This window comes from Osmerus mordax, chromosome 11 (assembly GCF_038355195.1).
Source record: "Osmerus mordax isolate fOsmMor3 chromosome 11, fOsmMor3.pri, whole genome shotgun sequence".
Lineage (NCBI taxonomy): Eukaryota > Metazoa > Chordata > Actinopteri > Osmeriformes > Osmeridae > Osmerus > Osmerus mordax.
In genome coordinates this window covers 5,019,114-5,042,540 of record NC_090060.1, presented here as the reverse complement: position 1 = coordinate 5,042,540, position 23,427 = coordinate 5,019,114, and the positions used below count along the sequence as shown (strand labels likewise).

At 48.0% G+C, this 23,427-nt stretch overlaps 1 protein-coding gene across 2 annotated transcripts; it reads left to right on the top strand.

The window, feature by feature from the left end:
* The first annotated feature begins 1,578 nt into the window (after window positions 1–1,578).
* pxylp1 (2-phosphoxylose phosphatase 1) lies at window positions 1,579–20,194 on the top strand. 2 transcript variants are annotated; one of them, XM_067246464.1, is made up of 6 exons: window positions 1,579–1,679; window positions 3,181–3,333; window positions 11,348–11,632; window positions 12,377–12,503; window positions 18,029–18,168; window positions 18,440–20,194. In XM_067246464.1, exons 2-6 carry the CDS (start codon window positions 3,255–3,257, stop codon window positions 19,477–19,479), a joined length of 1,671 nt encoding a protein of 556 aa, XP_067102565.1. In that variant the 5' UTR covers window positions 1,579–1,679; window positions 3,181–3,254; the 3' UTR covers window positions 19,480–20,194. The 2 variants fall into 2 exon arrangements, with proteins under 2 accessions (XP_067102565.1, XP_067102566.1); XM_067246465.1 differs by lacking the exons at window positions 1,579–1,679; window positions 3,181–3,333 and adding an exon at window positions 9,883–9,953.
* Window positions 20,195–23,427: the final 3,233 nt, after the last annotated feature.

The following is a 23,427-nucleotide window of genomic DNA, read 5'->3' as shown; positions in this document are numbered from 1 at the left end:
CCAAATCAGACCACAATCTTAATGCTCTAAATTACAATAGAATGGTTCCATGCATGAGCCATCTTGAGTCTTAAAAAAAAAAAAAATGCTGATTCATCTGTATGTCATCTTCAATGACGTTTTAATAGTTCACATGTTTTTTTGAAGTGAGTGGAGTTGTTGTGAAAATGAAAAAATCATTTAAAAGTGACCCTTTGACTCTAGATATGGTATTGAACACAAATGGTATGGAAAATGTCAGAACAAAATGGCATCCATCAAAATGGATCAATGACTAGTCTTTTGCAAACGTGAAATGTAATGTCATTTAGTGAGCAATACAAAACGTTAGCTTTTATTAAATTGCCACTCACATGAAAAATAAAAGTGTGGTGGAATCTACATGCTGTGTGTGTGTTGATACACACAGGGTGTGTATCAATTAGCATTGGCAGCACATGCCAACCACATGAGCAGACTGCAGGAATGCTGCATGAGAGTAGTCAGGAATAGTTGCACAGGAGGACAGAGAACTGGCACTGATGATCATCCTCAGTGTCCTCAAACTAAACCCTCTACTTCATTTGCTTGGTCACACTTTCATGATTATACTCTCTCTCTCTCTCTCTCTCTCTCTCTCTCTCTCTCTCTCTCTCTCTCTCTCTCTCTCTCTCTCTCTCTCTCTCATACTCTCTCTCTTACTCTCTCTCTCTTTCTCAATACTATTCAATTATTTATTTATTAGCACAAATGAGTGAGCATTGTACCGATCAGTGTATCTCTTGTACCGATTGCACCACCCTGCCTAATAATCATTCCTGCTTTTGAATTCATGAGACAAAATGAAGCCCAGCTTATAAAAAACTTACACTGAGGATAAACAACTTAATATTCAAACAATATAAAAAGGTAGCCGTCATTTCTTTGGTTCTGTCTACATTGTGATGGACAGTAGTCTGTTTATAAATTTCATTTGAGCCCATTTGATACTGTGTATTATCAGTCCTTTCACAGCATAGGAAAGGCTAACTGTACTGCCCCCAAGTGACGATTTATAGGCTATATCAGGTTGATTATAAAAAAGGATGGGGTTAGAAAATGGGTTTTCAGATCACTTTCTAGAAATTCCCCCCTTAAAATCGAACTCACTATCCATTACATTATAGATTACACGTTGAATTGCTCACGTTTCAAATTGAAATCATTTTGTTATGCTCCATGTATGATCAATTTATCTTTGGGAAAAACATGCTGTTCAGGTCTTCTATTCTCTTTCTTCACAAATATGCGTTTCAGATGCTGTCCACTAGATGCCAGTGTGGTCAATGAAGATGTATGGGAGATTACAGACTACCAAAGAATACTCCAAGATGCTTGGACGTTTAATTTGCTCGTCTTCTTGCTTGGCACTGCACGACGCCAGTCCAAAGACCAGTATGCATGACAATACGTGTGATAAACGTTTCCATCTCTATTGAATCAGCAGCAGTTTCACAACAGCCTAGAATGTGCGCTGTGCCTGGGAACTACCGGGAGGAGGCGACTGTGAGAGTGGGCGCATGAACTATCGAGGAACCAGATAGGTGATGCTTTTCATCAGATAGAGTAGCAGCCGGTTTATGGCCAGTTCAGTTCTCACCGTAAATAGTTCAACACGGCGGTGGATTCAATTGCCCTGTTTCGTGGCTCAACCCCACTGGGTAAGATATGATCAGATAAAAGACCATCTTAAGAACACGCATTGGCCGTTTTGCTTTGAGGTCATGCATGCACACTTGCTTTAATATGGACATGAATTCTGATATTTTTGTTTTGTTTTTGATATTGAAGGTAGACTTAGTGTTGTTCCCTTCGTTAGCTAGTTAGCGCACGATAAGGTGCAAGTCTGCAGAACGGACACCATTCAGCAACAAGTTTTGCTAAATTGCTGCCGTCCATTCTGTGTATAATTCAGTAGCTGTGTATATTTTGGTTATTTAATTCATTATCAGTTGTAGTATAGCTAACTAGCTAGTTATGTAGCTTGTAGACAGTCACTGCGAGACGTAGGCTATACAGCTAGCGACGAGCTAGAAACAGCAGCCTAAAACGCTTTCCAGTCAGTACTGTAAGCAATACTGTCTGTGTGGGTAGCTAGCTAGAGCCGAGATTAGCTTGCTGCCTCTACTACTACTAGTAGCAAGCACATTTTCATCCCGATTATTGGTTCAGAGACTAAAATTAGCTGGATATCCTAAACATACTTAGACTTTGTTTCGAAATCATATTTGTGGATTTGTTTTGTTTACAGTACACAATGCATTGCTAGCTAATCAGTTTGTAAACTTGCCTGCAGTGCAGTAGACTATAACAATCAGTCACCTTTCTGGCTCTTGTTTAGCCATGCCATGATGACTAGCGTTAGTACTAATGTTTCTAACTACTGTAACTATTCTACATTAGTTGAATTAGCAAAGGTTGTGTCAGCAGTGCCACTGTCTGTGAACTAGAGGAACACTGAAAGGCAATGCATGACTTAGATGTGTCCAGCAACTAGGGGGCTAGAGCTACTTATCTGAACGGTAATTTCTCATTCGTTGAGTTATAGCGAAGTGCCATCGATACTGTAGTGTCTATTTTGGAAAGAGGCGTGAGGAAGACAGGGGTATGAGTGCGACAGTGTATCTGGTTTGATTCAGCCATCCGTCAGTATTTTTAGCCAGTGTAATGGCAGGGTTTGGTTGTGTGTAACTTAAATAAATGTGATGCTTTTGACAGCAGACCATTACTTTTCCATCATGCTCTTTTATATGGCTTCATGAAAAAGTAGATTTATAGTTGAGTGTTGCACACTGGTACAGACTCTACTTCCAGACAGTGCTGCCTTTCTGTCTACGTGTGGCTACAGTTTAGGCCTTTACAACCATTGCCATCTAGTTACTACGCGGCATTCTTTTAGTCAGTGTTAGCAACTGTACAAAAGGCCCAATATAACTTGCAGATAAGTCTAAGACAGCTATTATTTGCACACAGGCTTAGTTACATAATTGTTGATTTGATTTAGATATGTGGTTGTGCTGCAGTCTTTACATGTTGACTTAGGCCCCATGTTCACTATGTTCTTGAGTAAGACTAAATAGAAATGCCCTTGTATAAGTGCTCAGCAAAACACATTGTGTCTGTGTGGTTAAATGGCCATGTCTTCATTCCATTTTTTCCCAGTGTGTCTGGATGGCAGGGAGAGGCCAAGGTGTCGATGGCTGAAGGACAGGGACGTGTACCAATCACATGACAGAATGCTGGCTCGGAACCGCTTCATCCTGCTGGTGCTGGTGGCAGCGGTGCTGGCCATAGTCAGCCTCAGTGTCCAGTTCTGTAAGTCTCACTCTGTACATCTCTGAAGGCAATGCAGGCTGAGGGAACAACCTGCAATTAGCTTGACTTTTTATAGTCCCCCCCCCCCCCCCACACACACACACACACACACACACATAAAAACACACAAATGTTTTGAAAGTTATGTAAAACTTTTGATACAGCCCCCCTTTGTCCTACTCCCCCACTCCTGGTTCTCTCTGCCTCTCTCTCTCTCTCTCTCTCTCTGTCTCTCTCTCTCTCTGTCTCTCTCTCTCTCTGCCTCTCTCCCTGTCACTGTGTGGGCCGATACTGAATGCTCCCCTCATAAATGCCACAGTTCCTCCTACAAAAAAGATCTGCAGTGTGACAATGTGAACCATCAGGCATGAACACCAAACACAATGACTACAAATTCCCTTGTGGGCTACTGTTGTGTCTGGTTGGAACATGTTTGCCACTTTGGTATTTGTCTGCAAAGGGCTCGCCTCTGTCTTCCGTGGGCCTTCATAGGCGACACCATCTCTTTGTCATTGTCCCAAGACATGGTGACCTTGTAGCGAATGAACACAATTCAAGGAAGCTGCTCTAGTTCATACGTTGAGTCCTTCTCCCTGCATGGCTGGTGGGGTGGATAAGTCATTAAAGGCTCATTCCGTCTGTTCAATTTAGTTCTGCTGTGTTGTTGAGGGATATACTCAGGGTCAGATATCGATGCTCGCATCGGCCAAGCTCTCGGATCCAGACATGCTCTCCAGCTGGAGCTTGATGCATTGTAGAATGATGAGTGCTCACGAACGCAGGCTTAACTGTTCTGAAAATATTCCAGATGAAAGTCCTATCAAAATGGATCAATATGATTACTCTGTTGTCTCTCTTGGATCTTTCCTACAAATATTTTTCAGTAGGAAAAGCTTCTTTATGGACAGAATAATGTGCCTCACCCTAATGAGAGTATATCCGTTTCTCTTTCTCTCTAACTCTCTTTCCCTCTGACACTCACACTCCAGATCACTAGAACCCATTAGCACTGAGCTATGCTAAACGTTTCTCGGTGTTTCCTCACGTAGCTTGAGTTCCCCTCTTGACCAATGAACTCTGGATCTTCTCAGGGCTGTCAGCTAACCCTTTTCCACCAATGCGAACTTCAAGTTCTGCTTCTGGGGTGTTGCTAGCGCCGGTTTGCATCTTGGTTCGACTTGCGTACCTTCTAAGAACCCGGTTTGCTTTTCCACAGGCTAGAGAGCGACGTCATTATATCACTGTACACGTCTCCACCTCCCCAGCAATGCTAGCGCCAACTTCAGGCACAACAACAATGGAGACCTGCAGTGGTTCTGTACACGTGTTGCTTTTGGTTTTGCAAGCCTACATTGGCATCAAAACGCAAGCGGTTAGGGTTTTTTTCTCCTTCACTGACCACTGTTTAAATTTGACCTCCATGCTGTTGGAGCTGTTTTGGAGCAGCTAAGAGTTGGTGCCGCTCTGGAACCAGGTGTCCTCGCTGGGTGCCAGTGCTTTTGCTGCGGAAACGCAAAGAACCGGTTTGAGATTGTGCACACTCATTAGTTTCCGTCACTCGGTCCCTTTCACCTTCTCCAAGGTGCCAACACTCTTGTGTGTGTGTGTGTGTGTGTGGAGTTTGTGCTTGTGCATTGTAGTGTGCAGTGTGTAGCAGTGTTGGGTGAGGGCAGTGTGTAGCAGTGTTGGATGAGGGCAGAGTGTAGCAGTGTTGGGTGAGGGCAGAGTGTAGCAGTGTTGGATGAGGGCAGAGTGTAGCAGTGTTGGGTGAGGGCAGAGTGTAGCAGTGTTGGGTGAGGGCAGAGTGTAGCAGTGTTGGGTGAGGGCAGAGTGTAGCAGTGTTGGGTGAGGGCAGAGTGTAGCAGTGTTGGGTGAGGGCAGAGTGTAGCAGTGTTGGGTGAGGGCAGAGTGTAGCAGTGTTGGGTGAGGGCAGAGTGTAGCAGTGTTGGATGAGGGCAGAGTGTAGCAGTGTTGGGTGAGGGCAGAGTGTAGCAGTGTTGGATGAGGGCAGAGTGTAGCAGTGTTGGGTGAGGGCAGAGTGTAGCAGTGTTGGATGAGGGCAGAGTGTAGCAGTGTTGGGTGAGGGCAGAGTGTAGCAGTGTTGGATGAGGGCAGAGTGTAGCAGTGTTGGGTGAGGGCAGAGTGTAGCAGTGTTGGGTGAGGGCAGAGTGTAGCAGTGTTGGGTGAGGGCAGAGTGTAGCAGTGTTGGGTGAGGGCAGAGTGTAGCAGTGTTGGGTGAGGGCAGAGTGTAGCAGTGTTGGATGAGGGCAGAGTGTAGCAGTGTTGGGTGAGGGCAGAGTGTAGCAGTGTTGGGTGAGGGCAGAGTGTAGCAGTGTTGGGTGAGGGCAGAGTGTAGCAGTGTTGGGTGAGGGCAGAGTGTAGCAGTGTTGGGTGAGGGCAGAGTGTAGCAGTGTTGGGTGAGGGCAGAGTGTAGCAGTGTTGGGTGAGGGCAGAGTGTAGCAGTGTTGGGTGAGGGAAGAGTGTAGCAGTGTTGGGTGAGCGTTGCCTTCTTTTTGTGTGTATTCTGTTTTGTGTGTTTGTGTTTAAACAACCTGATGCTGAACAACTTTATCCTCACCCGTCTGGCTGACTGGAGGTGGGAAGCCTGTTCGTCTAAGCATTATTCATCCTACGCTGTCCAAATTATACCCGGCTTTCACCCTCTAATCTCCCACCCTGGCAGACATGGGGCAATAAAAGATTATATGGAATTTAACCTCAGGGTGTGTGTGTGTCAAGCCTAATCACATTACTCAGCCACTCTTCATCCTACAACCCAGTTTCTCTCTCTCTCTCTCTCTCTCTCTCTCTCTATCTCTCTCTCTCTCTCTCTCTCTCTCTCTCTCTCTCTCTCTCTCTCTCTCTCTCTCTCTCTCTCTCTCTCTCTCTCTCTCTCTCTCTCTCTCTCCCTGTCTCTCTCTCCCTGTCTCTGTCTCTCTCTGTCTCTCTCTGTCTCTCTCTGTCTCTCTCTCACTCTGTCTCTCACTGTGTCAAAGTGGCTGTCATTAGTGACCAGACTGTCAGCTCTGATCCTCTCCGTGCGTAACCAAGAAGCCCAGAAATGGCCTCCTCTCTGTCCCCTGTCTCTGCTCCCCTCTCTTACCTACGGTCTCTTTTCCATAGCTCTCTTTCTTGTTACCTGCTTTTTCTCCCATCTTGCAGAACCCATATCGTGTAGCTGTTCAAAGATCGGTCTCTCTCTGTATTATTCTCTCTATCCAGCATAGCACATAAGAAGATCACGTGGCCCATTTCAAATCCTATCTTATATACTTGTGGCCGGTCCTTTTACGGGCAGTGTCATAAAGGGCTTCACAGATACCCATGGTGTACACCAGAGACCCAACCTAAAACCCGTCTGAGAAATCCAGTAACTCCCTATGAAGTTCCTGTCTTCCCAAACGTTATTGTATTATCCAGTAAATGACAGCCATGCTGAGCTCTGACGATTGACCATGACCGGTTGACCACATCCAGCCCCTGGGACCTCCCGGATCTTGCCAGAATGTTGTACGAGCTAGGGGACCTCCCACAGCGTGGTGGAGTCTACGCAGGAAAACACAACAGGGATGAGGTGGTGGGATGGAGGGAAAATGAATGAAAGGGTGAAAGGACAGACCCTGTAGGAGAGACGGATGTGGTGCTCGAGGGTGCAGTAGATAAAGGGAGGAGAACAGGATGAGGGGAATAATGATGACGATGAACGAGTGATGGATGGATGAGGGTTAGATTTGGGGAGAAAGGAAGAGAGCGAGAAGGAGAGCCATCCACTGTGAAAGATGGATGTAATGAAAGGGTAATGATTGGGACAAAATAATTGAGCGGCAGAGGGGGATCTGAGACGACAAAAGCAGAGAGAGATGAAAGGGGGAAATAATGAGAGATGACAGGCTGGACCCACTCTGAAATAAAAATGAGGGAAGCCAAGTAAAAGAGCTCCCATTGGGTTAAGGCAGTGTGTAGCAGTGTTGGGTGAGCGCAGAGTGTAGCAGTGTTGGGTTAAGGCAGTGTGTAGCAGTGTTGGGTTAAGGCAGTGTGTAGCAGTGTTGGGTGAGGGCAGAGTGTAGCAGTGTTTGGTGAGGGCAGAGTGTAGCAGTGTTTGGTGAGGGCAGAGTGTAGCAGTGTTTGGTGAGGGCAGAGTGTAGCAGTGTTGGGTTAAGGCAGTGTGTAGCAGTGTTGGGTGAGGGCAGAGTGTAGCAGTGTTGGGTTAAGGCAGTGTGTAGCAGTGTTGGGTGAGGGCAGAGTGTTGCAGTGTTGGGTGTGGGTAGAGTGTAGCAGTGTTGGGTGAGGGCAGAGTGTAGCAGTGTTGGGTGAGGGCAGAATGTAGCAGTGTTGGGTTAAGGCAGTGTGTTGCAGTGTTGGGTGAGGGCAGAGTGTAGCAGTGTTGGGTGAGGGCAGTGTTGGGTGAGGGCAGTGTAGCAGTGTTGGGTGAGGGCAGAGTGTAGCAGTGTTGGGTGAGGGCAGTGTAGCAGTGTTGGGTGAGGGCAGTGTGTTGCTGTGTTGGGTGAGGGCAGTGTAGCAGTGTTGGGTGAGGGCAGAGTGTTGCAGTGTTTGGTTGAGGGCAGTGTGTTGCAGTGTTGGGTGAGGGCAGTGTGTTGCAGTGTTGGGTGAGGGCAGAGTGTAGTATGGTCTGTCTGTATGATTCACACAGACAGACCATAGAGTATCAGTCCAGGAATAGACCCGAGGAATACACAAATATCTCCTGTTTATTATTTTTTGTCTTTACTCTTCAATGTTCTCTGTGTATGATTGTGATGATTTTCTTTTTAACATTCTCTTGGGCCTTGATTTTCATGATTTAGCTGTATGCTAGGTTGGCCAGTACTTTGCTGTTAGCAGCATGCATTGCGCTACAGTAGTGAACCTAGATGTTGTTGTGTTAGCCAGATCGCTTAACCCTTGTGTTATCTTCGGGTCATTCTGAGCCATCAGTCATTGTGACCCACCGTCGTATTGCAACAACTTTACCGCATACAAAAACAAAGTGAAGCATTTTCTTTTAACCGTTGGGTTGTCTCAGACCCCCCACATTGCGAAGGTTAAAATAAAATGTTTTTTATTTGTTTTTGTATTGGGTAAAATTGGGTAATCACAACGATGGTTCGTTATGAACCTTTGGGTCATGTGACCCGAAGGCAGCACAAGGTTTAAGGCAGCGCTGTGCATAGTGGGATGAGGATCATGGTAACCTGCTCCTGGTTAATAGAGGGGTTAGCCCCCTAGCAGTCCGCTTTGCTTATGAAGGTGCATCCTTTTCTGTTTCTCTCTCCCCCTCTCCATCCCTCCCTCCCACTCGCTCTCTTTCTTTCTCTTTCTCTCTTTCTCCGTCTGAAAATGACCCTATGGTTTATCACTCGGCAGGGGAGGGGAGGCAAGGCAGAAACAGAGAGGGCAAGGAACAAGAGGAGTGGGAGGCAGAGGAGGAAGTGGGGTGAGAGGAGAGGTGAGAGAGTGAGGGAGGTGGTGTGTGGGTGGGGGGTGCAGGATGCAGGAAGATATAAAATGTCAGGGAGTCAGGTGGCTGAGCGGTTAGGGAATCGGGCTAGTAATCTGAAGGTTGCCAGTTCGATTCCCGGCCGTGCCAAATGACGTTGTGTCCTTGGGCAAGGCACTTCACCCTACTTGCTTCGGGGGGAATGTCCCTGTACTTACTGTAAGTCGCTCTGGATAAGAGCGTCTGCTAAAATCACTAAATGTAAAAATATAAAACAGGAGGGAAGGAGGAGGAAGAGTGTTCACCAGCTGTTCACCACAGCAGAGACGGTGTCGTCGCAGACGGGGGGGGATTACCGGGGCTGTTTTGGCTCGGCCTTCTGGACCTTCAGCCAAAACACACACTCACAACTACCTGCTGCAACACCGGTCGCCCCGCCTGCGTCTGTGTGTGGATGGAGAGAGAGGAGTAGAGAGAGGGAGACGAGGAGTGAGAGGGGGATAGATAGATAGAGAGAGAGAGCGGAGGAGGGGGGGGGGGAGAGAGAGAAAAAGGGGGAAGAAGTTGGGTTGAGAGGGTGATGGAGGAGAGGAAAAGGGATGGAGGGAGAGACGAGAGATGGAGGGAGGTGGGAGATGAAGGGAAAAGGAGGGAGAGGAGAAAGAACGGAATAAAGGCCCCCAGTCTTGGGAGAGCAACCCACTTGTTTATGCTTATTAACTAGGTTACCTTAGCATTAGCATAGAGTTGGCCCACATACTGCTTGGGCTCTGTGGGCTTGTGTGCATGCTAAAGGATACAGCCTTGGTAGAGATGTCGGTCGAAATGGCAATTCCTGCTGTAGGCTGGTGTCCTGGGGTGGTTCCTGTGGGTGTACTATTGTGCTGTGGTGGTTGTGTGTGCGTGTGCGCGAGCCATGTGTTTGTTTTGACTGTGCGTGCTCCAGCATAGAGTTATACAGGCCATTATAAAAGCCCCTTTGTGAAGGCGTCCACTGCTGGGAGCTGATGTGTTGGCGAATCTGCGCAGGCGTGTGTGTGTGTGTGTTCCCAGTAGGGACCAGGTTGAGAGAGTGAGCCCCAGTGTACGGCTGGCTCTCTGGCCACCAAGCAAGCAAGCAGAATGCTCTCCCTCGTCCACACACACCCTATCCTCTTCCTCCTCCTCCTCCTCCTCCTATCCGGTGAGTTTATCCAGGCTACAGGTTCACGGCCTTATCCGGAACCAGGATCTCATCTCTGCTGAGATGTCAAAGGCTTTTAAACCGGCATTCAGCCTAAATCTTTCTAAAGCTTCTGTCGTTGATTGAAATGTGGGGTCTGCTATTACAAAAGGAACTTTTATTTGGAGGTACAGGAGGTTTTATTTGGATTTGAACCTCTTGCTGTGTGTCTTTTAGTTTGTTCCTAACCATCCATGTGCTTAAGCTTGACTTTGTTCATGTTATCCTAGAATAAGTGGCTTCTATTTAGTTTGATAAGATATGTTGAGAGGCTAACCAAAATGTGTGCTATTAGCCGAGCTGAGTCCATGAGGTAAACGTTAGCTTGACTCCATGTTAAGTGGCTGGTGTTGGTTGAGATACAGTGGAGTGTTCTCGGCGTCAGCGGGTGAGGTGGAAAAACAACCCTGGAAAGATTTTATTAGAGGAAGTCTGAGACCCTAGGCCTCCTCCCACTCTGCATCCACACACACACACACACACACACACACACACACACACACACACACACACACACACACACACACACTGTCAGCTGAACACACAGCTACTTGTCCATGCCAAACAACCAGTCTTCTCGGCAAGACTGTTGACTTTATGAGCTGAGAGAAAGAGAGAGAGAGAGAAAGAGAGAGTGTGGAGGTTCTGGGATTGCGTAGACCTATCGTTTTAGTATGTTGAAAAGAGGTTTGATTTGGAGGTTGTCATAGCGATGAATAGAGTCTCGTCCTTTTACGATAAGGCGCCCTGCTCTCTCTTTCTCTGCAGAGAGCTGTAATATTTACCTACTTCATTGGCTGGCGTCAGATTTTAGGATAACCAGTGTTTCTGTGGTGTGTGTGTGTGTCTGTCTGTCTGTGTCTGCATGTTGACTATATATTTCAACTGTGTGTGTGTGTGTAAAGTGTGATTTTGGAAGTACATATTACCCAGGGCTTTGCCAAAAGGTTCAGCCTATTCCCAGGGCCCCCTCTCTCCTGTTGGACGCTCTGGCCTGGGGGGTCAGAAGGTCGGCGGTCTCCGTGGCAACACTATGGCGCGCTGGTTAGGGGTCTTTGGATACAGTTCTGTTCACATGTAGATGAGTTGGGTTGAGGAGAACACAGAAGGACTGCCTTAGAGGTTCTGGGGACAGAAAGAGTCTGTTGAGCAAAGTGTGTGTGTTGCATATTTGCACTCGTATTCCTCTTGTGCTTGTTCTCAATCACACGCTTGCTCGCTTTCTTTTTTTCACGCTCTTACTTTATTCTTTATCTTTCTTGCTTTATCTTTCCATCTATTTCAATGTTATGCACCTCATCAACGTAATCCTTTAAATGATGTCATCTAACTGTCTCTCCCTTCCTCCCCCCCAGTGCACCTGATGCCCACCACTCCTGTGGGGGAGGAGCGGGGCCCCCAGGCCCCAGGGAAGAGCCAGGGGAGAGCCCAGGGCCAGGCTCAGGGGAGAGCCCAGGGCCAGGCTCAGGGGAGAGCCCAGGGCCAGGCTCAGGGGAGAGCCCAGGGCCAGGCTCAGGGCCAGGGGAAGAGCAGGAAGAGGATCATCCCTGTCCCCCACACTGATCCACCAGAGCTGGACCCAGTCCATGAGGCCTACGGCTATTGCAACACCCCCAACCACACAGAGCAAGCTTGGGAGGGTGAGAGCACACACACACAAACATACACACACTCACCTGCACCCCCACTGGGTGGAATTTCAGTTTCAGGTCAGGGCTTCGCATGACCAAGGCTTGTTGTACATGCTGACCTATAATATAAACCCTGCAGTCATCAAAAGGGCATCCCAGGGCTACAGGGAGGATTGGCGCTTGTGGCCCAGATGTGTGTGTTTGAGGGAGAGAGGGAGAGAGAGGGAGAGAGGGAGAGAGGGAGAGAGGGAGAGAGGGAGAGAGAGGGAGAGAGGGAGAGAGGGCGAGAGAGAGAGAACAGACTCACGCAGGGGTCAGCACCAGCATCAAAAGGGCATCCCAGGGCTACAGGAAGGATTGGCGCTTGTGGCCCAGATGTGTGTGTGTGAGTGTGAGGGAGAGAGGGAGAGAGGGAGAGAGGGAGAGAGAGACAGGGAGACAGGGAGAGAGGGTGAGAGGGTGAGAGGGTGGGAAGGCAGTGTGAGGGAGTCAAGATGAGCACTTGGAGGAGGAGGGGGGGGGCTTTAGAGAAGGCAGCTTACCAGGGTCTCTGACAGCTTAGGCTACTGCTGCTATTGGGAATGATCATTTCAGAGAACCACTCCAGGCTAATCCACCGCAACGTAGCTTCCATACACATGGCCTAGAAACACACCCAAGAAGATTAATTTGACCATTATATTGTTATTGGTGCTGGTATATTTCTGGCTTGTAATGCTAAAGAGGATGATGATGATGATGGTGTCCACGCAGGTCACAGCCCAGCTGACTACAAGTTACTGGCCGTCCAGGTGATGATTCGCCACGGCGACCGCTATCCACTCTACTACATCCCCAAAACCAAGCGGCCCACCATCGACTGTACGCTGTCCCCCAGCAGGTACCACACACACACACATTCACAGACTTCATCATTTCATCCAGGGGTCCCCAAACCTTTTTCTGCGAGGGCCAGATCATTTTCCTTTCTTTAATGTGGGGCCGGGTCGGTCTGTAACAGAAGATTACATGGGCCGGAGTGACTACCAGTATTATTGTGGAGATGTTATTAGGATTTTAAATGTATTTATTATGCTAGATTAGTTTATTATTTTGTTATGCACCATACAACGGGAGTCAGGTGGCTGAGCGGTTAGGGAAGCGGGCTAGTAATCCGAAGGTTGCCAGTTCGATTCCCGGTCATGCCAACTGACGTTGTGTCCTTGGGCAAGGCACTTCACCCTACTTGCCTCGGGGAGAATGTCCCTGTACTTACTGTAAGTCGCTCTGGATAAGAGCGTCTGCTAAATGACTAAATGTAAATACATCTGTACATATCAAGGGATATATAGCCTATTAAAAGAGCATTATTAGTATTGTAATGACCTTTTTTCATATTCATTGCTATTGAAATCAAAACATTTACTTACTTATGCACATTAATCAGTGTAGAAAAAAAAAGAAGTCTAAATGCATTGGCGGTCCGCATTCGGCCCGTAGGCCGTAGTTTGGGGACCCCTGATTTAATCAGTGATGCTACAAATGAGTTCATATGTATTAGCCTGTAAATGAGCCTATCATCACACACTTCAGAATCCCACTTAAGCGAGCTAATGAAGCTCTCCATACCTCGCTTCTAGCAACACGTTCAATGCTGCCTTCTCCCCTCCGGCTCCACAGTTTCCATTTGGCCTGGTCTGATTCAAAAGTTCCTAAAAGCCACCGCACACTACGGGGATCCAAAATGGCCGCCCATTAAGACGAGCTCTAAAGTGAAGCCTCTCTCTCTTTCTCTCTCAAGCCAAAGGCAAACAAATGGGCCTGTCAGTGAGATGAACAACTCAGACAGGCATGTCTGGGTGGAACAGCAGAAGGCAATGCAGGCTGAGAGAAAAGCCTGCAATTAGCAGATTTTACTTTTTCCATCCCCCCTCAACCACACAAAAAAACTACAGTTTTGAAAGTTTTTTTCGATACAGCCCCCCTTTGTTCTACTCCCCCACTCCTAGTTTCTAACTCTCCCTTTCCTCTCCCTTTCCTCTCCCTTTCCTCTCCCTTTCCTCTCTCTTTCCTCTCTCTTTCCTCTCCCTTTCCTCTCCCTTTCCTCTCCCTTTCCTCTCCCTTTCCTCTCCCTTTCCTCTCTCTTTCCTCTCCCTTTCCTCTCCCTTTCCTCTCTTTTTCCTCTCCCTTTCCTCTCCCTTTCCTCTCTCTTTCCTCTCTTTCTCTCCACAGCAACTTTTTCTGTAGCTACTTCTCTCTCTGGGCTTTCAAGCATGAAGCAACTGTGTAAAAAAAACACATCAAATAAACAGGAGAGAATGTGAGACAGAAGAGGAGGAGGAGGATGTTCTGAGGTTGAATTTGCTACCTCTGGCTATGTAGTCATTAGTGGAGAGTATTGTGTTTGTGTGTGTGTGTGTGTGTGAGACAGAGATTTACTGCTCCTTCAAGGGGTAAAACAGAGATGTCGCATCTGCTCTCTGTAATTAGTGTGTGTGTGTGTGTTGCAACTGTGGCACTGAGTCAGTCCTGTCTGGAACAAGGAGAAAACGTCTTCTCCTCATTCTTTGAGAGAACCTCCAGTGATGTCCAGTGCCCCCCACCCTGTACCATGATTAGGATGTATCCAGGCAGCCCTGTGTCCCAGTCTCCTGCCTCCTAGCCGCAGGCTGGCAGCCCCGGGTTCCACCTCAGTCAGCGCTTCCTGTTCCAACAGCCAGCCCACATCTCTACAACTGTGTTCAGCTCTCTACATCATCGCTCTCTCTCTCGTCTCCTTCCGTCTCATTCTGCTGTTCATATGTCACATTGTATGCTTCTCTCCCCCCCCCCCCCCCCCCCCCCCTCTCTCTCTCTCTCTCTCTCTCTCTGTCTCTCTCTCTGTGTGCCTGCTTGTCATTGTGGTGACTGGTGCATTTGGTTACATCTGTCCTGTGGTGCTCTGGTGCAGATGGATGCACCCACCCGCACGCACACACGTCTGCTGTTTGTTTTCTCATGAACACCCCAGCCTCGAGCGCAGCCTTGGAGAAGAGGAGCCGTCACTGCTTGGCATGGATATGGCATCACACGCGCTCCTACACACACACACACACACACGATATCTTCGTTTTGACACCCTCTTATCTTTTCCTGGTCTAACATTCACTTTTCCTCTTCTCTCCAGTCGGTCCTCTCCTCCTCTCAACTTTCCCCAGTGTGGAGCTCTCTCTCTCTTTTTCTCTCTCTCTTTGTATTATCTCTCTTTGTCTCTGTCTCTGTCTCTGTCTCTCTCTCTCTCTCTCCCCCTCCCTCTCTCTCGCTGGTCTCTGCTCAGTCTCTCAGCAGGCTGACACCAGTGGCTGATATAGAAGCTATTTATAGAGGTGCAATGTAAGAACTGGGCCGTTGTGAGATGTCATAACTGAATGGGGACAGCACTTTTCATACTAAGCCATCCATAGAAATGTGTGCACTTATGGTGTGTGTGTGAGAAGGTTTGTCTGTTTCCATAGTGCATGGAGCTTAAACGACCCTTGTCTTTCATGATTGGTGCCAAAGACGGTAAGGAATTATGATTTTGACCATATGGTCAATACATTCCCCAATCCCAGATCTTTTTGTTTTGGATTGGCGGCCTGGCGCATGCAGAACACAACACTGGGTTGTTACATGTGCATCTGGCTCTGTGAAGGGGTACCAGTGCAGGGATGATCTTTAGCTTGGTGCAGGGTATTAAGCCTGGCATTAAGAGGGGCACGTCTATCCACTTCTAGGAGACAGTTGTTTGTGTTAGATAAGTCCATTATTACTGTGACCCTGAATGCAGGGTGTCGATGCATCCGATGATGCATGGCATGCTTGGACACATCTGTGGGGAATTAATAGAATGCTTGGAAAATACTAACCTCACTAACTAACCTCAGTAAATCTCAGTATTTATTTTCTGATAAGAACTGTGGACTTTTGAGGCATTTGACTACTTGTCACTTGTATTACTGACTTAAGTGTGAAGCGTATTAACTCAGATTTCTCTCTGCATTTCTTTCTCACTGCCCCCCCCCCCCCCCCCCCCACCTCTTCTCTGGTTGGTGTGACTGCATGCAATGCCATCTGGCTCCCAGCACCAACATTCCGCACCTCCTCCGAGCTGGAAGGAAAGTGAGATGAGACTGAAGGGGGAAGGAGTGTCAGATATGGATCGATGCTAAAGAGAGAGAGAGAGAGACAGAGAGAGAGACAGAGAGAGAGACAGAGAGAGAGACAGAGAGAGAGAGAGAAGACTTACATTTGCCACATCTGCAAAAGATGCAGGGTTTTGTGGTGTGTGTGTGTGTTAGGAGAGAGATGGAGGGCTGAAGCCTGTTTCTAAAGGTCTGTGTAATCCTGCTCTGTTTTTATTTTGTCAGGGTGTAATTATGGGGACCTGGAAGAGCATATGGGTGCCAGACAGGATCCTGAGGGTAGTGTGTGTGTGTGTGTGTTTTCAGGCCACGTGACTTCCCATCGTTGGCACCAGCTTGCCAGCCCCTCTCTCTGTCTGCAGTTTGTTGAGCTTTTGTCTCCAGCTGGAAGCCATTCTCTTATATCCCTAAGCCCTCTCTCTCCCCCTCTCATTTACTCTCTCATTTTCTCTCTATTTCTCTCTATTTCTCCCTCTCTCTTTCTGTCTCGCTCTCGCCTTTTGTCTCTCATTTACTCCCATTCTCTCCTTTTCTCCTTTACTCTTATTTTCTCTCATGTATACATGATATATGCTTCTCTCTTTCTCCTATGTCAAATCAGGCCACGTCTCAACTGTTCTCTGCTTGTTGGATTCCTCCGTCAGGAGTTGTATCACATATTTTGATACCGTTAGCTGTCGTCAGAATATGTGACATGGCTGAAAATGTTTGACACACCAACCAAACCATCTCAAGCACTTATGTGTCCTAGCCAGACCTGGACACAAGAGGTCACATATTTTGACATATAATACTTAATTGGTTCCTTTGACGGCGGTTAAGTTTAACCCTCTAATATGCCAATTTTACAGTATTTTGAGGATTCCGCCATTGCTGCTCGCAGATATATGTTCTCTGTCTCTTTCTCTCTCCCTCTCCCTGCCCTCCTGATTCCTTATTCTCCCTCGACCGCCCACACTCAGAAGATTGTCTCACCTCATCTAACAGCCAGTGGAAATCGCGATAATCCCTAATTCATGTAATTGCTCCGTAATCTGCCGTTGGCTCCCTCCTGATTGCAGTGGCTCTGGGCTTTTGTCCAAGCGTGGCCAGGGGTCCTTTGACACAACGTAAACCTCAATCCCTCATACTGGCCCATATCTGACCCATCGCTGTTCCCTAAATCCACTTCTGTTCAGATTAGGCTAATGGTCTGTACCAGTCCAGACACAGTTCCTTCTATTATCTTCTCCCTCTGAGACAGATGTAAGCGCCACATCTAGTTGGCTCTCTGTATTTAATAAACCAATCAGGGAGCCCCTCCTCCAGAAGGGGTTGAATTAAACATGTGGGAGATTTGGGGTGGAAGGATTAAAGATTGTGTGACGTGGTAAGAGGGACCACCATGTGTTTGAGCTGCATGGGAGAGCAGAGCCATGAGAGGATTGGTAGGATGCTGTGTCGCTTTTGGAGTTGGCAAATAAATATGATTTGCTGCTTAATGTGTGTATAAATGTGTGCGTGCATGTGTGTGTGTCTGTATTTGTATGTATGTGTGTGTGTGTCTCTGTTTTTGTGTGTGTGTGTGTGTGTCACCCCTGCCCATCCCTAATCTTTAATCTGCCTCAGTTGTGCTCAAGCTCCCAGATTTGATGTATTAAAATGTCATCCTCAATCATCTTTAAATCGATTAGATCAGTGACTGTCCTTCCCCTGCTGTGGTGTGTGTGTTGTGGGTCTGTGTGTGTGTGTGTGTGTTTTGCACAAGTCTGGGAGTCAGATGGCTGAGCGGTGAGGGAATCGGGCTAGTAATCCGAAGGTTGCAAGTTCGATTCCCGGTCATGCCAACTGACGTTGTGTCCTTGGGCAAGGCACTTCACCCTACTTGCCTCGGGGGAATGTCCCTGTACTTACTGTAAGTCGCTCTGGATAAGAGCGTCTGCTAAATGACTAAATGTAAATGTAAATCTGATCCAGATTTAACCCTTCAAGCCCTGGTGCTCCCTACTAATCCTGCACTTCCAGTATTAGGTTAGATAGCCACCTAGTGGTAGAACAGGCTCATTGCAGGTCAGCCTCCTGCACGTGGTTGATTGAGCGTTGCTCTTATGTCAGAGTGTACCAAGTACACTAATGGTAATGGCACGGTCATCACATGACAACGGTACTACGATGCGATACAGTGTTGCTTGGCCGAGCGACGTCTGAAGGCGTTTCCATGAAAACCTTAAGACCCCTCGTCATTTATGTCTACCTGACCTTCTGACCTCTCTCCCCCCTCCAGGAGACCCTCCCACCCCCTGCTGTCTGCCTTCATCAGCCACATGGGCCAGGGGGGGAGGGGCACCTGGGAGTCCACCCTGGGCTCCGTCCCCCGCCTCCCCAACCACAGCTCCTGTGAGATGGGCGAGCTCACCCAGACAGGTAGGCAACCGGCCAATCACATTGCACCTCACACCATCTCTCGTCACCTTATGCTTTTGTAAGCATATATAGCCTGTAGCTTCCATAATTTACGATCAATTTATCTAAAATATTGGTTGTGGTCATTTCACAAGTTTTTGTAAAGTAGTGTTGTGCTTGTCAGTTGACTTTTACCCGCTACTGGTCAATCCCCCGCCCCTAAGGAAAAATAGTGGTGACCAGTCACAGTTCAGCAGGAAATGCTCTGAACCAATCACCATCTCACCCACAGGAGTGGTGCAGCACCTGCGCAACGGCCAACTCCTCCGCCAAGCCTACAGGCGCCACAAACTTCTCCCCCCCGATTGGTCGCCTCGCCAGGTGTGGGTGGAGACCACGGGCAAGAGCCGCACCCTCCAGAGCGGACTGGCCCTCCTCTACGGCCTCCTCCCGGATTTCGATTGGACCAAGCTGACCGTCCGCCACCAATGGAGCACTCTCTTCTGCGGGCAGACCTGCGACTGCCCGGCGAGGAACCGCTACCTGGAGGAGGAGCAGCGGAGGCAGTACCGCTTACGGGTGGCCAACGGCGAGCTGGAGCGGACGTACGCCGACATGGCCCGCACGCTGGGCCTCCCCCCCCGCCAGCTCCGGGCCGCCAACCCCATCGACTCCCTGCTGTGCCACCTGTGCCACGGCCTGCCCTTCCCCTGCGCGACCGGCGGCGACCCCGGCGTGCCCGGAGGCGGCTGCCTGACGCTCGGCCAGTTCGCCGTCATCCGCAGGCAGCAGCTGGAGGACGAGGCGGACCGGAGGAGGGTGGGGCTGTACCGGCGCTACGCCGTCCTGGCCGCGCACCCTTACCTCAACCGCACCGCCGGCAGACTGGAGCGCATGGCCCGGGCCAGCGAGCCGGGCGGGAAGGCGCAGCCGGGCGGCGAGGAGGCGTTCGCGCTGTCGTCGGCCCACGACGTCACCGTGGCGCCGCTGCTGAGCGCCCTGGGGCTGGAGGAGGCGCGGTTCCCCAGGTTCGCAGCCAGGGTGGTGTTTGAGCTCTGGAAGAGTCCGGGGACGGCGCCGGGACAGCGGAAGCGCCAGGATGCTGGCGGGGTCAAAGGTCGGAAGGCGAAGGGGAACAGGGACGCGTTCCTGCGGGTGCTGTACAACGGGGAGGACGTCACCTTCCAGACCGCCTTCTGTCGCTCCCACGAGCGCCACCCCACTCAGCCCCTGTGCCCACTGGGGAACTTCCTGTCGTTTGTGAGGCGGGACATGTTCAGCGTGGTCAACGCTACATCTTACCACGAGGCTTGCTACAGGAGGACAGGGTAGGATGGAGGGAGGAAGGATGCTCCTCAGTTCCACTTAAATGCGAGTGCACTTTGCACTATTTTTGTGTCTTAAAACGATTCTAGAATAACATTCCTCATACATCTGTTCTGAGAGCCACACTCACCCTTCTCCTGCCTTCACGGTCATGTCTTAGCCAGATAGAAAATACTAAATGCTTGCAGACCTTGTGGTATCGACAATTGCATCTTGACCCTTACATTTTTACACATTTCTACAGCTTTTCAATGTTCTGTAGGTTTTTTGCGACATTTGTAAGCTAAGGGGAGCATTGATGTGGAATTCTATGGGCACTCAGCCACTTTATCCCAGCATTCCTTGGATATCCACGGGAATGTAATGATTTCTGTGTTTTCATTATAAAGGGAATGTTGAAATGGAAACACAATGCTGGATTTGTAATTCCTGTTATTTCTACTTTTACTTGGAATTTTCTCATTATTGTCATTCCATATAGGTTTTGTAATACCTTTGATTGATATTGCTGAGGACCAACCATATTGTACCACGTTTTTTTAAGAACTGACAAGACACAGCTATGGACACTAGAACATCTGTGTTTGTTTTAAAGTATTCTGGTAACTTAATACATTGCTGTTTGTTATTAAATGTAACAGTGACACTTTGATAAAAAAACTAAATAAACAAATGTTAAGATACAACGGAACAATATCAATACAATCAGAATTTTATTAAACATTTTTGGATAATTATTTGTCTCTGTAGTGTGTTTTGCAGCAAAAATGGAATCACCCGTATAACTCCTTGATTAGCTTCATAACAGTGAATAGTCCTAGTTTTCTTCATGACAGTGAATAGTCCTAGTTTTCTTCTTAACAGTGAATAGTCCTAGTTTTCTTCATAACAGTGAATAGTCCTAGTTTTCTTCATAACAGTGAATAGTCCTAGTTTTCTTCATAACAGTGAATAGTCCTAGTTTTCTTCATAACAGTGAATAGTCCTGTGCTCGTGACACAGCCGGTTTCTGTGTCATCTTAATTGGAATTTGTGTGCATTTACATTTAGTCATTTAGCAGACGCTCTTATCCAGAGCGACTTACAGTAAGTACAGGGACATTCCCCCCGAGGCATGTAGGGTGAAGTGCCTTGCCCAAGGACACAATGTCAATTGACACGGCCAGGAATCGAACTGGCAACCTTCAGGTTACTAGCCCGACTCCCTCACCGCTCAGCCACCTGACTCCCCATGTGCATGGGTATTTTCTTTTTTATTAGAGATTACTGTGCATCCACATGGATTATCTGTAGTATGCATTCATTAACATATCAAAATCCACTGATCTACTGAACATAAAGTATCCACAACTATTATGCCAGCCTTATCAATAAGCACTGCTCATCTGGCTGTATCTGTGCTGTTGGAGCGATATCAAAATTAGCTGCTGGATATAAAAACATTTTTTATTGCTTCCGCAAAAAATAAAGTCTGTAAGTGTCTGCTATCCAGAAGTAAAAGACCATAAAACGCTGTATTTGACCAATCAAAAACAAGCATTCGATAAAGTTGCGCAATGGTACCTAATGAACCATTTTCAACCTCTAGATGGCACCACAACCTCACTGATGACCCCCACCGTTCCCCTGCCCCTCCATACTCTGAGACGTACCTCTTTACAGGGGCTCCTCTGCTCTACTGGCAGCATCATCCATACAGATCCAACATCAGACTTAAGTGCTCCCTCCCTCTGCCCCTCCAGCCATGTGCCATCTACATGAACAACCTAATACAATGCTGACACAATGTCAATTGCACAACTCGTTTTGTAAAAGTGCTCGCAAAAAAACTGGCCCAGTTTTCTGCTCTCAAAAGTCTCGAAGGAAAACAGGAACATTATTGAGTGTAAAATGCAATTATAGGGTGGACTACAGTAAATTAAATTTATTGTAAGTGGACAAGACATATTTTCCTGACAACAGTGATGAAACGGAATGGGGTGCATTATGGATTTCAGATTTAAATTGTATGAACGTCTTTATTTTCATTTTTGTAGATTTAGTTCACTATCACAATACATGTAACAAACACAAAATAATAGGGGAGACACAACATGTGCGGCATGTACTAAAACGCTGTTCTGCCATACTTCACAAGTGGGGGTCATTTAGATGTGTGACCCTGCCACAACACTACACAACCCTACATACACAATCACACACTCCATGTTGTTCTACGCAAGCCTACATATCGCAAAACCCCAGTGTAAGGGAGTACTGGCGAAAGAGAGGGACTGATGCCGTCGAGGGATGGACAGGCAGCATGGAGGGAGGGAAAGGTTGTGGTCATGGGCTACACTCCCACCCTCCTTCTCCTCCTCCTTTTTCTCCTAACCACAGAAGAGACGGGGGGGAGATGTTTTCATATCGTGGAAAAGCTGAGTATTTGGCACGGAAATGTCTGAACATTGGGTGAAATATACGTTCCTCTGGTAGAGAACCAGAGAAAGCGGACATAACTAGGGAACTGGGTGGGTTCTTGGTGGTCTCTGGCACCGTGGGACTATTCTCAGACACGTTGATTTGTTCTCTTCACTACTGTTTCAGTGCCGTGAAGAAACCGTGCACAATTCTATTGTTACAATTCATTAGATACCCATCTAATGGTTAACAATACAATTGTTACATTATGGTCTGCAGATCAAGTACAAATACATGCTCAATATATTCTTAGAAAGGCATTTAACTGTGCGATGATGGTGTGTGTGTAAGGGTCAGCTAATAGAGGGCCACAGTGTGTGTGTGTGTCCTGTCTGTCAGTGTCTAGACTCAACCCCTCTGTGTTTTCTCAGATGTGAGCCTTTATTAAGCCCTTACTTAAACAAACAATCCTTGGTGTGAAATGCCTATGAGAACTAGGCTACTGTGGATGTGTGGACGCGTGCGTGTGTGTGCACGTACCTATGCGTGTGGCGTTTTGTGGCCACTTGGGTTCGTGAGTGTGTGTCGATCCGCGCTCGATTGCGTGTGTATGTGTGTTCATTCCAAACTTGGGTTTGTGTTTGTGTGTGTCTACCTCGTGTATGTATTCAGGCCCATCAATACTTCAGTGTGTGTGCGTGTGTGTGATTTATTGAGACGGGTGTTAGCGCTCGTTAGCTAAATAATCAGGATTTATGAGCCTCTGTGTGCTGTGAGAGACCGCGAGAGGCCCCGCCCTCACAGAGAGACAGAGCATGGATCCTGCTAATTGAGTTTGGTCATTACTGCCGCGTTCCTATAGCAAGGGCTAATTCAGCCAGCGATCCATCAAAACACACACTCACACACGCTACACACATACACTATGTACCATGGCGATCTGCGTGTTTCCCTATCACATCCGACTCAACTGTAATGTGCGTGGTTGTGTGTCTTGTGAGAGTCTGTGGTTGTATCCGTGAACATGTCTTTCACAACGTGTGTGTGTGAGAGGGGGAAGAGAGAGAGGGAGGAGGAAAAAGTAAGGAGTGTAGACAGACAGACAGACAGGCAGGCAGACAGGCAGGCAGACAAGACAGCAGACGAGACAAGCAGACAGACAGACAGACAGACAGACAGACAGACGAGACAGACAGACAGGCAGAAAGACAGACAGACAGACAGAGACAGGCAGACGAGACAAGCAGACAGACAGACAGACAGACAGACAGACAGACAGGTGGGTAGAGAGACAGGCAAACAGACAGGCAGAAAGACAGACAGACAGACAGAGACAGGCAGACGAGACAAGCAGACAGACAGAAAGGTGGGTAGAGAGACAGGCAGACAGACAGGCAGGCAGACGAGACAAGCAGGCAGATGCTGTGCTGCTCTCTGATAAAATGGGTCAGACTTGTCCTCCATTCCCAGTGGACCCTGAAGGAGCCTAGACTATACCGCAAGGTGCAGAGAGGGAAAGGGGGGGAGACAGAGAGGGACCAGTTGAAAAGGAGG